Source organism: Hydra vulgaris, chromosome 01, assembly GCF_038396675.1.
Source record: "Hydra vulgaris chromosome 01, alternate assembly HydraT2T_AEP".
Classification (NCBI taxonomy): Eukaryota; Metazoa; Cnidaria; class Hydrozoa; order Anthoathecata; family Hydridae; genus Hydra; species Hydra vulgaris.
In genome coordinates, this window is record NC_088920.1 from 1699045 (window position 1) to 1713719 (window position 14675).

At 27.4% G+C, this 14675-nt stretch overlaps 1 protein-coding gene across 2 annotated transcripts in view; it reads left to right on the forward strand.

Annotated features, from left to right (window-relative positions):
- Positions 1-6679, forward strand: part of LOC136075004 (NACHT, LRR and PYD domains-containing protein 3-like) — a 40998-nt gene extending 34319 nt beyond the window's left edge. For both annotated transcript variants that reach the window (XM_065787193.1, XM_065787194.1), the window contains exon 6: positions 5962-6679. In XM_065787193.1, the coding sequence (XP_065643265.1) occupies positions 5962-6566 (605 nt within the window). In that variant the 3' untranslated portion in view covers positions 6567-6679. The remainder of the gene's footprint in view (positions 1-5961) is intronic.
- Positions 6680-14675: the final 7996 nt, after the last annotated feature.

The window sequence follows — 14675 nt, forward strand, 5'->3', positions numbered from 1 at the left end:
AAAATTTTAAAGATGAGAACCTTAGAGATGAGCAAAGAAACCATGAGCCAACATACTCAAGAGTTCTTAGACAAAGCCAATGTTTTGTTTCCTATACACAAGGAAAACATTTTCAAGTTAATTAGCCAGGATCCTAGAAGGAGTAAAGAGGCTGTAAAGGAGGATTCAATTTTTTTGAAAAGATGTTTGAAAGGAGTCAAAATGTCCTACAAAAATGACAAAACATTTGCTGAAATAGTTGCTGAAGGTGAGGAAAGAATGAAAAATCTGCTGAGGAAGATAGAAGAAGAAGAGCAACAGCAGGAGTGACTGAAAGCAATTGTTGAACAAAAAAAAAAAGTCAATTACTGGAAAAAGCAGCAGAAGAGAAGCTTTGGGAAATTTTGAGCAGGAATTCTCCAGTGGGTGTAGTGGAACAGATTATGGTTTAAACTCCTACTGTAAAAAAAAAAAAGTTTTGTGATTCAACCAAGATTTGTCTTCAACTCAGTCTGAGTGATGTTTTGGATAATTGGATTCCATTTATGACAAGGTAAATAAGTTTATATATAAAAAAGTTAAGCATATTTAAAGTATATATAAAACTTCAAGTTTAAACAACTTAAATATTACATAATTTAAAAAATGACAATGCTCTGTATTTTTTTTTAGGTATCAAGTTAGTGTGAAAGCTGAAACAGCAATGTTGTCTTCCCTATTCCAAGCTGGTGGAGTAGATACTGACATTTTGAAGTCACATTTCTAAGTCACAGATGGCAAGAAAAAACCATGAAGTTATAGAGAATGAAGCACTTATTGTGAGAGAGCAGAATCTGGATAAGGTAAGGGGCTTAAAACTTGTTCTTCACTTTGACACAAAGTTGGTCAAGCAGTACAGGACAGAGGTAAAGATTTTGGAAACAGTAGAAAGGTTGGCAATTAGTGTTTCCTCTCCAGAGGCCCGCTCACTTGACTTTCTTTTGGGAATACTTGAAGTACCTTCCTCCAAAGGGAAAGATCAAACACTGGCTATCCAAAGTCTTGTGGAATATTATGACTTAAAAGACCAGATCATAGCTTGTTGTGCTGACACAAGTTGCTCAAACACTGGAAAACATAATAGTGCAATTAGAAATATTGCAGTTTATTCTCTACTTCCAATTCTTTGGCTAATGTACAGGTATGATGCTTTACTATATAAATTACAGGCAATTTTTTTTTTCTTTTTTTCTGAGAGTAATGACAGAAAAAGAAAATAATAAGTTTAGGCACAATATAATGGAAAGACATGTTCATCATGTTATGATGGAATTACAGGGAGAAAAAAAGGGATCCAGTCAATCTTTATACAAAAAATATCAAGATCTTTGGTCTAAGATTGAAAAAGACGTGAATACATTGGTCAACATTGAAAAATTTGATTGGAACAGACCTGAGTTTGCTTTTGGAACCCTCTTTTACAATCTTGCAAATGAAGCAATGGAGTTCTGCATGACTGCTCTTGAAGCAAATACTTTTGACAGAGGGAATTACAAGTATTTATGTCAACTAGTAGCTTTTTACCTTGGAGCAGATTTGTTGAACTTCAGATTTCTACAACCAGGTGCTCATCACGAAGCAAGATTTATGGCTGATTCATTGTATCTGTTAGCAATGCAAATGACCAAGAATTACAACAAGCAACTCAGTATCAATGAGATTAAGATGATACAGGATGCAACAAATTATATAGTGATCTTTCACTGTTTATTCTTTCTGGAGAGTCCAATGGCAGCACAGGCTCCATCCAATGATCTTAGAGCATTCAAGATTTCATCGCAGATCATGAAAGACTCACTTTATTCCAAGAAGTACGGAAAGATTGGCAAAGCTCTTAATCTTAGTGTTCTCAGACACACTTGGTATTTTACACCAGTGTGTTATCTTTGCTTTAGCTGACCAGCACTTAGAGGAGAAAGAGAGGACGGATATTCTTGTAGAATTATTAAAATATGATGTTCCAGAGATAAAGAGCTTTGACAAAGAACAACCAAAACCTTTTACACAGGTCTGTCTACTCTCAATGCTATCAGACTTTGTTTCTCAGGAGTCTTATCTCTTTTTTCTTCATCTTGGTATAACCAAAGATGACGTTCTCTCATGGAAGGAAGAAGGAATGTCAAATTTTGAGAAAAATCTCAACAATAAATCTTTCAAGACATTTGTGTCCAGTGTAGGTCAATTAGCAGTTGTTAATGACAGAGCTGAAAGACACATCAAATTGGTGCAGGATTTCATTGGAAGGACACATTCTGAAGACAGGCTCCAAGACACGATGATGGTGGTTTTAGACAACCGGCAGAAGGTGTCTAAACATGCCACTAAACAAAACTTGAAGAATATTTAGATAAAAAAAAGCACATTATGCTTATAATTTTATTTTTGAAATATATTTTTTCCAACAAAAGTTTAATAATTTTTGCACCACCACTAATGCAATTATAATTTTTTCAAAGTTGCAGTAAGTATAGCAGTCAGAATAATTTGGATGATTAACTTTAATTTTATTTGAATTTTTTATAAAATATTGAATACTACCGGAATTTCAATAAATAAATGGAAAAAAAACTCATTAAAATTTATAAGCAAGTTTTTTCTAAAATACCTTCTTCAGCTAAACAGTGACTTTGAGCCCGGATAATGTCTGTGGTGCAATAATGTAAATTGGCATTCATAACAATAGTTAATAAAACTAAAACCTAAGTAAATCAAAATTTTAAATAAAAAGCAAATCTGCTTTTGGTTGAATTTGATTTGATATTTAATTTAAAATTGATAAGATTGATCACAGTTTTGGAGCTCCCCATTTAACTTTACTTAAGCTACGACAGTTTTAAATTATAATAGTTATAAAAATAAAAAGAAAACAAAGTTACTGATCGAACATGTATAATGTTGCTAAAATGCTTTATAACTAAGTAGAGAACAGATTTAGTTATTATGCGTATTAATAATGAAAATATAATAATAGTTATTGTGATATAAATATAATGATTATATAAATAATTTTTATTGTGTAAAATATTACTCACTTTTCAATTTGTTCACTGGTTATACCGATTATCAAATCAAAAGATACAGGTTCGTTCAGATGTTTTTAAGTAAATTTATTTTTGCTTTAGGTTTTTTGAAACAATTTTTTGTTCATCGACAATTTATATGGTTTTTATCTGTTATGCGCCAAAATTCCATTTGATGAAATCAAATATGATTCTATATTTATAAATTATGACCTTGTGAAAGCAATTTATTTTATTTTTTTAATTTTTTTTTTGTCTTAAGCAGAGATAAATACTTTTATAAGGATTTTTTTGTATTTAAATTAACTTGTGTGTGCCTCAAACAGATCTCAGTTTGACTTTTAATTTGTGTCTTAAATAAAAGTTTTGAATCTGATCACAAACCATCGACTGCAAAAGCACAAATACATCATAGTTCAGATAAGTTATTCCCAATAAATTTGTCTGATAGTTTAAATTTGTCAGAATATTGGTTTATAAAATTAAAAAAATCCTTTACAGAAATATTAAACAAAAATGTTTTTTTTCAAAACATAAGTATGCGAAACACATGGCTTCATTCAGGAAATAAGAGATTTTTTAAGCATTTTTTGTCAATTAAGACATAAGAGGTCTTTTATTTGGATAAGAATAGTTTTTTTGATACTATCAGTGAAGCAATTTGTGTACCATGAATTTAGATGGGATATAAATTCTCATCCAAATTAAATTTATTGAAGATGCAAGAAACCAAACTTACCAGACAAAATCTTATTTTTAAACAGAAATGTAAAGCTATAGTTTTACTGATAGCATTACCAGATTACTTTTTGTTTAAATGATTGTTATCTAAGTTAAAAGTTAAAAAGAATAAAACAAGGTGCATCTTCTCTTGTAATATATCCTCAATCGAAAAAGGAAAGTTAGATTCAATTTTATGTCAACACACTATTAAAACTAACTACATGGTTTGAGTTAGTCATCAAAACTTTAACCCTCCGTCGGGCGCGCTTGATCGAAATGATACGCGTCAATCATTTTTATCTTGTACATGTTTTTGAGTAATGACTTAATGTTCTGCTTTTTAGTAACTATATTTTTTTCTTTCTTTTATTGCTCTACATCATCAAACATGTTTAAATCATTTCATATGAATTGATTTTGCGCCATTATAAGTTACATTTTATAAGTTTGATTATAATTTAAAAAAACTTATATCTGGTTAATACATTTTTAAATTAGTTGACATAACTTGATATTATTTATTGTTCAATTCAACGGGGATGTATTTTTTTTTTAATTAAAAAATCAAATTGATACATTGCGCCTCAGAGCGTTAATGGTTAAAAAAGTCTTTATTACCAAAGGTTGGATATAAATCTAACCTTTCGTACATATAATTAAAACATTTTTATTTATATTTTTGAATAATATTTTTTTTGTTTATTTTTTTTTTAAATATATTAGTAATTCCTCCTATTTGCCTCTAAAATGGATGATAGTGTGAGATTATTTATTCTTGAAAGTTCAAAGATATAGCGGAATTTATTAGTCAAACAAAATCTAGTCTAAAAATCCATTATTCAATTGCATTTTCAACCGACTGTTTTTAATCGTTTCCTTTTTCGTTCTATATGTTTACAACATTTGCACAATATGGTACTATTTTTAATGTAAGTCGACAGTTCGTCTAAGTTAAATATTCTGGCATGAACCTGTGTTTCTTTTGCAAAAAGTTTCAGAGAAATATTGTTTTTATGAAACAGTTGTGAATGAGAAATTATTTTCTTGTTTACGTTAAAATGTTTGTTACATGGATTTATTTTTTACTTTTTAAAACAATATGTCATTTGATGCGATTTTATGGTAATTTTTAAATTTAATCGATTATCGGTTTATCTAAGGTATGTTTGTTGCTTGTTTTAATATATTATATATATATTACATTTTGTAGCTATGCTTTAATGATGAAATAATGTTGACTATGGTGTGTAAATGTCTCCTTTTTATGAATCTTTCTAATTTTTTTGTTTTTCACCATGACAGCCTTTTTTCATAAGCCTTGCGTATTTCTGTTTCGACTTTAATCGCTCAGTATAAATCAAGAAACGCATTTTGTATCACATATTATATTTTATCTTATAAAATTTATAAAAATATATTATTTTGAAGACAGATAAAATGCGAAAATGCGGATATTTTCAACGGGTTAGTGATGTGAATAAAGTGCGAAATATTTTTCTTAACTTTTTTTTCTGCACTTTCTTCCTCTACATAACCTGTTGAAAGTTTAAGTATTTTACGAATACAATATAAATCGTCCTTAAAGAAAAAAATTCATCAAAGTTTTTAATCAACGTCGAAATCGAATGAACAAATATTCTTTTTACAAAATTTCTTTTGAAATTTGATTTATAAAAAACATTCACTTGTTTAATAAAATGTCTTATGTTTTATTAAAACAACCGAACGACGAAATTTTTTTGGAATATATGAATAAAAGAAAGTATTTTTAAGTTATATAAATGAATAATTTTTGTTATGTTATTTTAAATATATTTAATTTATAATTTATATTTAAATTATTTCGTTTTAAAAATGTGATAAAATGTTTAAATTAACAAAATTAAAAAATTGTCTATATTTTTATAATTTTTTTTAAAGAATTATTTTATTTAAAAGTTTCACTATTTTAATATTTTTATATATCATTTTAATTTAATATTTATTTGTGTATATAATATTATTATGTAAAATAAAATCTATTTAATAAAAATAAAAATTATATATGATTTTTTATTCAATCATTAAATTCATAAAAATTAATAAAATTATATGTATGAATATGTAGAATATTATAATGTATATAATTTTTAATGTTATAATTTATTATTTTAATAATTTATTTGTTTATTTTTATAATTAATATTTAATTTTACTTTAGATCGTCTAAGAAAAAGTAAAGATGAAGATTACCATGATTTATTCATTGAATGTTTTTATGAAAGTCAATCATCATTTACTGATGAAATAAAATCAATTGTTGATAAACGATTGAGAGATTGGGAGATTGGATGGTGTATTTCGATTTACGATGGAAAAACTTCTTACTTAACTTCTTGCGAAAATTATTTCGTAAATCATTACTTAAAATCTGGAAGAAAGTTACCGTGGTTACATGTTTATAAAAATATTTTAAGTGATGAAGAAAAAAAACTTTTAATACAATGTTTAACTAATGTTCGTCGTGTCACCTTTAAGCCAATTAATTTCGAAGGATGGAAACCGAAAGATAAGATTGAAAATAAAATTGAAAGGTTGAGTATATGCATCTCACGTCATTTAATAACAAAAAAAGAATTTGAAGAGAATTTTCTTCCGTGGATTAATCTTTGTGAAGAATTAGATCTTACACTTCACGACGACAATGATTTTATTAAAGAAATTTGTGAATGGATTCGTTGTTCGAATGTCAAGAAGTTTGAGATCAATTACCGTGGAAAATATTTTCGTAACCTCAATAAATTAAAATACTTTACAACACGATAAAATATTTAATATTTTAAATATATTAAAAAAACGCAATAATTATAAATTAATAATGAAATATTTAATGTATTAATTTATAATAAATATGTTTTTAAATATACAAATTAATTTTACTAGTTTATTAGATTTATCATTTAAAAGTTCAAATTTTTATTACTCAACGATCCTCAAATAATTCGTTTTTAAATATATTAACAATTATAATTATAATATAAATTAACAAATTATTAATTTATTAAATATAACTATTATTATGGTATATAAATTTTTATAATTTTTTTATTGTTATAATTATTTTTTATTGTTATTATTATTAATAATATTATACTTTTTAAATTACGGTACATAATTTATTATTTATTATTTACGGTACATAATTTATTGTTTTTTTTTTTGTTATATTTTTATTTTATATTATATTTATATTATATTCTCAGTTTTTAGTTATTATGTTATTAATATATAATTTTTTAAATAATATTGTTTATAAATATTTGTTAAATATTTTATGTATATTTTTATATGTGGGTATACTTTTATTTTTTATTATGTTTAAAAATTTTTACTAAATATGCAAATTAAATGTATTTTTTTTAATTTTGTTATCAATTTCTTTTCAAATAGTATCCTACTATATTTAAGATAAAATCATAAGTTTTTGATTTGGTTAAATTTTGAAAAAATATATAAAAATTATTTATACATTAGATTGCACTTATACACTTTTTACACGAATTAATGTTGATAAAAAATATTTTTTCAAGGTTTGCGCCATTGTTTAAGAGAGTTTATTTTAGAGATATGCGTCGTCAAGAAAATAAAAAAATTCGATGGTTTAGTAGAATTTTTCGTCGAAGCTTTTCAGTTCGAAATTTCATGTTTCATCTCACGTTTTTACTTTATTTTAAACCGTCTTTGAATTTTATTTAATCGATCAAAATGTTATAAAATATAAAATTTCAATAAATATTAAAACAAATATTTTAAGCTAATATATTTTTTTAAAAATAGTTTTCGTTGTTTTTGTTAAATTTTTATTTAAAATTTAATTAAACCTTTTTTTTTACGATCAACAAATAGTTCAAAGGGGTCGTCTAAATTAGTACGTACGCTCATAGGGGGAAGGGGGGAGGTCTTCAAAAAGCGTAAAGGGGGAGGGGGAAGGGTTCAATTTACATACCTCGATTTTTTAATTTATCACAATTAACCAGCTAATCAATAAAAAGTTAAAGTTCTGACTAAAGATCCTAATTTGCCAACATAAAAGGATGTATGGCATAGGGAGTAGAGGGTATAGTTTCCCTCTACGCACACACATGCATAAACGCCCTCAGGATTTTTTTTGATGTTCTACATAGGATAGTTTCACACATCGTGCAAACTCCAAACATAAGTATGTTTATACCTATGCCAAATGAGGAGGCCTTGCAAAAAATTGGGATGGCGGAGGCCTGGGAACAAAGAGCTCTAAAACGGCTTGTCCCTACCCAAATGTGAGGGCACTAATGTAGTAAAATTTCCAACTTTACTACTTAAATTTATCGACAGATTTTAATATTTGTAGAAAAATATTGTAAATTACAAAAAGTTATGACCATGCAAATTTTCCGACCCCTTAAAATGAGGAGAGTGTAAATTTTGCAGTCATAACTTTTGTTTATTACAAAATTTACAATATAAGATATAAAATCTGTCGATAAATTTAAATTTTGTTATAGATAGTAACGTTGAATATTTTACTACATATTACCCTCACGTATGGGCAGGGGCACATCCCACACCTTAAATGCTGGCCCTGAGTAAAGCATATTTCAGGCAATCTATTTTTTAGTTGATAAATAGCAGGTTTAGCAGCACTGTGGTTAATGGGTCAGAGTTCCCCTCAAAAAAAGGTGTCATTAAGGTATCAAAAAATTTTCCAAATTTACCGCTAGGTATTGCTAAATTAAAAAACTCCTTAAATTAGCAAAAAGTAACAAAAATTGCTGCCCTTCCCCCCCCCCCCCCCACACACACACACCACCACCACCACCTCAAATTAAGAGGTATGGGTAGTCTTCCCTCGCCACTGGGTTTTAGTCTTTGTTTTCAATATTACTGATCTTGCGTAAGACTCGTTTTTAACGGACTTACTAAAGAAGGGTGCCTGATAAAAACCCTTTTAAAAAGATTAAAAATCTTTATTTAATTCGTTATTAAAACAAAAAAAAGTACAACCCGGAATATCCATGATTTGAACTCCGGTCATCGCTGTCGATGTCCTACACATTAACCTGAAGGCCATGCACACACATTTATATAATGTAATTAAACTTTATTAAAATTAATATTTGTATATATACTTGAAGGCGTTTTTAAATCGCGCAAACAGAGGGATTTGGGGTCGTATAAAGCATCTAAGGTACCTCCTCCACCTTTTTTTATTTACTGTTTTTTTTCCAATAAAAAAGTTTATTGAAAAAAAAAAGGAGGGGGCGGTATTTGAAAAACGTACGTACTTTTTAAGGAGGTGGGAACTTAAAAGTACGCAAGGCAACAGGGGAAGGAGGGGGTCAAATTTCAAAAATTTTGGTGTACGTACTTTATGGACGACCTCTGATATAATGTTTCTTACTGGTTTTAAGTTCTTTTACAAATTATTTTTTGTTCTCTCTCTCTCTGCTAAATATCAGTATTAAACCGTCATTTTAAGGTATAATAATTTAATTAAAAAGAATAATTTAAATTCTTTTACTTAAAACCAAATAAAAAATATAATAAAATAATTCAAACTAAAAAAATAATACATAAACATTACTAAAACTTGTATAGCTCTCTTAAATAGAAATGTTTGCAATATAAAGATTTTATTGAAGAAAAACATCAAGAAATTAAATAATGTGGTTGCGACTTGTTTCTGACTTGTTTTTAATTTAAACAAAATAATTGGACTTTAGAAATAGAGATTAGTAAAAATAAGATAATTTGACTTTAATAGCAGAATTAAAAAAAAAGCAGAACAATCTTTAGAAAAAATCCCTCATTGCTACCTATTTTCAATAAAAAAAATTTGTTTTACTTTCATATTCATCTGGAAGTCACTACTTGGCAGCATTGAATGATAATGATTGAATTGATTTTCGGATTTTTTACAAACCTTTTTAAATAAAATATATTATTAAATATTTTCTAATACAAGTTATAATCATTCAGTAAAAAACTTCACAAAATTAGTACAAGAATTTACTCTTTTAACAAAATCATTTTGCGTAAATCATTTAGAGTAAATTACTTCAAAATTGCTAATAAAAGACAGAAAAATTATAACAAGATTATAGTATTTTAAGCATGCTTTCTTACAGATTATCCATATTCTTGGTGGTAAATTATCAAACTTTGATACTTTTTTATTAAACTTGACAAATAAAGCTTTTCTAAAGCCCATTCTAAAGGTCCTTTCTAAAATAACGTTATTTGAAAATCTTTGATAACAAGACCGTTTATACTTAAACCTGGTCTTAATTAAATCTGAAACAACTGCAAGTTGTTGTCAATGCTGTATCTTGTAGTTTTTGTTGAAGTTCTAAATAATCTTCTTTGCTTATATGACAATAACTTTTATCAAATATTACTCTGTTACAATTTTATTCTCTTTACGCTTCACGCTGAAGGATCTGGGGATTTGACGGGTTTTCATAAGGTTCCCAAAAGGTTTAAACTGATAATTGAAAAAATCATTACAAAACTTTTTCGATGGTTGCCATTTATAATTCGTATTGTGCATGAAATAAATTTAAAAATTTAACTTTGATGCATTATATTTTTTGGTGGCCTGTAACTGGAAAAAATTTTGAAATTTATAAAATCATCGAATATGACAATTTTGATTTTCAACCTACAACCTTTGATTTTTCATACTTACTACAAATTAAAACATGAACTGCTAATTTTTAAGCCTACCGCATTTTTAACTTACTGAATTTTTAACCTACTGAAATTTTAACCTACTGTATTTTCAACCTACTGTATTTTCGACCTACTGTTTTTTCAATTGACTTTATAACTACGTCTTTTCCGGTATGTAATTTATTTATTTGTTGTTGACTTGAATCAGAGCTGAATTTAATCAGCCGTGGCGGTGACTGGAGCGCTGGCTTATAATTGAGGGGTCCAAGGTACGACACCTGGTCTAGGTATGTAAGGCGGCGTGAAATTTCTTCTTAAATGCTCTTCCGCGACTAAACCGATAGGTCTTGTTGGAGCACCATAATAACCAGAAAAAACTGATGAAAAATTATTTTCTAATATTTGATGTAAATGACGGTATTTTATTCTCAAAGGAGACTAACGGTCTTATCATAGAACACTACGGAAGTATATCTATCAAGGATGTTTACGCCTCCTCCCGTACCAGTATTGCTTATTTGACCTCTTATTACTATCGAGTCCTTAATATAAGGTGGGGGTGAGAATAAAGGGAGGGATTTGAATTTTAGTCCAGATTTAATAAAAGGGGGTAGGGTGGGAGGTGTTGAGAGTTTTAATAAAAAGTTGGAGGGAATTTTTTTTCTTTTAAACTATATTTATTTCAATCAGTTTGTTAAAACTTCCGGTCGGATGCCATGTTACAAAATAAGTTTTTTTTTTTTAATTTTCAATTTTTTATACAAAATTATAATAAATTTTATAGCTTCATTTCATATAAGGTATTAAATTTTTTTTTTTAACTTATAAAAGAAATTATTTTTCAATTTTGTAAAATCCAGGTTCTGTCATACATTATGGTCGTAGTGGTTAGAGTTCTGGCACAAAACTCAGAAGTTGGTGGTTTGCTAGCCTTACATTAGTATGGAAAAAGGCGTAAACTTATAGTTGAATGCTCTTTTACCGTGCTTTGTGATAAGACTATAAGGGAGCACCTAAGTAACCACAAAAAAAAAAAAAAAAAAAAAAAAATAGTACGTGTGAACTTTTTAATATTATTGAAGCACAGAATACTGACAAATTTAATAAACAGCTTCAGAAACCAATTCCACTTTGTAAGAAACCAATGTCGCTTTCTTAACTGATTAAAAAGAGTGCTCCTGGATGATATTTTATTATTGTTAAATGCTGTTCTTAGAGGTGTTTCACAAGGATAATTACTCGGACCTTTATGACCTTTATGACTTTTCATGAATGATATGCGGATGCGCTTATTTTTAAGAAAGAAATAATTAGTTGTATTGAAAATAACTTTTATTAAATAATAATGATATTAAATAAGAGTTTTACTTTTAAAGATATAATATGAAAAACGGTTATTTTGCTGAAAACTTATGTTTTTTAAAGATTTAGATGTTATTGTTAAGTCAATATTATATATATATATATATATATATATATATATATATATATATATATATATATATTATATATATATATATATATATATATATATAATAGATTTAGATGTTATTGTTAAGTCAATATTATATATATATATATATATATATATATATATATATATATATATATATATATATATATATATATATATATATATATATATATATATATATATATATATATATATATATATATATATATACATATATGAAACAAGTTGAAAACTATGTCTAGTAGACAACTTTTTTAAACTAGAGAGTAAGTAAGAAGGGGCCTATTAAGAGAAAAGACGCAACCAGTTTGCCTCTTTATTATAAAACTTTTCAACATTCTAATGTAATGCCGACATATTATGCATGGAGAGACGTAACATGTTATTAAGCGTTTTTTGAATGTTTTTAATACCTTTTATTTGTAGCTGTATTGCTCTTAGTATAACTCTTTTCAAATGAAATTAAAAAAACTTTAAAAATACGGAGATTTATATGGGAGATCTGTTTTTCTACGGTTGTGCATGAGATGCACATTGCTTATAAATCATATACACGATAACATAAATTGAAAAGTGTTTAGAACATAAGTAAGAACATATTGTATATAAGTTAACTCAACGGATTGGTAGTATCGATTTTTTTCTAGCAATATTTTGTAATTTCATTTGAGATTTAAGTAATTTATTATTATAAATGTTCTAAAGTAATAGAAGATAAACAGAGACAACAAAAAAAACTATTAGCAGTAGTGAAATGATCAGCAAGAGTAGATATGGTCAGCAAGAGATGCACTCGTACAGGTACAGCCAAAACTACTTTTCAAGTGACATTAATTTTGAGTAGATTTGGTCAATCTTGTTGTGGTTTCAGCACAATCGTTTAAAAGTTGAAAAGTTCAATAAGAAAATGGAACTAACTTGATTTTTCCTGTTTTCGACATTGTAAGTTAAATTCTACAGTTTTCACATCATAAACTCTTCTTTTCTGTCATCTTTAAGTTAATGTCTTTTTAAACAATTTGTTATACTCTTGTCATTTGTGTCAGTTCCCTATCTCCCTTTTTTATATAGAAAGTAGAAATTTTTATCCAACAGCTTTCGTGTGTTTTTTTTGAGTTTAACATTATGCTTATTGCTAGCTTTAAATAATGAAATATAAAGAGAAATTGCATTTTTCAGAATTTATAATTGTTTTTTTTAACCAAACAAAGCTTAAAACGAACTGTTAAAAGCTGATGAATACGGTTTCAGTTTGGTGAATACTAATAGTTTAGCGCTGAAATTACAAAAAACATTGCGTAATGTTTTTTGAAACCATAGCAAACTTTATCAACAAAACTACTTAACATCCGTCTGCGGATAACGACGTAAACAGAAGGCAAATTATTTTAAGGTAGAATAGACAAAAAAAAAAGAATTAAGTTAAAAAAACTTGAAAATAATTTTTCTAGGAAAAAAACTAAACAATAAAATTAAAGGAAAAATTGTTAAAGAAAAAGATTGAAAGTACAAAAACAATGGTAATAATGGTTTCTGCTCATATTTAGTTGATGTGATTCTGATATAAGCATGATATAACGGATTCTTCTTATATTTTAAAAACATTATGATATAGCATTTATGAGTTTAACAAAAACTATTTAAAACAGGAACTTTTTTTTGTTTTTGCAAAAACATTTGTCATATATAATACGCGCAACATACGATTGCCCATTTAAAATTAATAGCAATTTATTATGGAACTTGTTAGGATCTCGCTTACAGAACAACTTTGGTACCTGTTGGTGAAACCAAGATGTTTCCTAGATTTTGCTCTGTAGGGCTCCAGCTAGGAACCCAGGGGTATCTATTAGTGAAATTAAAGTATATCTTTTTATATGTTTTAGACCGATTCATCGACGTAAAAATGATACAAAACATACGTTTTAATTTGTTTTAAAGTAAACAATTTTGGAATAAATACATTATTTTAAGGGATACGTTTTTAGGGTTTTAAATGATACGTTTTATTTAACTTACGCAACGCTAAGTTTTACTAATGGACCTTTCCCATAAATCGGCAACTGCGCAATGCATTGTGGTAGTTGTATTCATTTAAATCAAAACAATCCGATTAAAGTATTAGGAATTAAATATTATTATAATGATTAGTTCTTTTAATGCTAATTTAGAAAATAAAATTGATGCTAGTTCTTTTCAGAACTCTTGCCAGGCATCTAAAGCTATGTTTCGGGAACTTAAGCATGATGAGCTTATTGCTGTTGACGAAGAAGAATCTATAAACAAGAGTATATCAACTTGGTCAAGAGACATTTCACTTTTACCAAATATATCTCACAATTTTATCAAGAAATATCTTGTTAATGATACTATTCATATTGATAATTGTAAAAAAGGAGCCAATAAACACCAAACTCTTGGCTATCGTTTATTTAAAGAAAACTGTATGTGTTAAATGTATGTGTTAAAGCGAATGTAACAGCATCCATAAATTTGTTTATTGTTAAGTTTAATGTTGCTGCTTCTATGAAACGTAAACAATACGAAGTTTTTATACACTTGTTCCAATCTACTGGTGAAATACTTTATTCGAAATGCCATTTTAAAGCTGGTGCGGGGGCTGTTGTAAGCATGTTGCTGCATCATTATATCAACTAGTTGATTATAAAGAGTTAGACATTAAAGTGGTCCCAGAAACAGAAACATGTACTGATGTTTTACAGATATGGCATGTACCAGGTGAATCATCC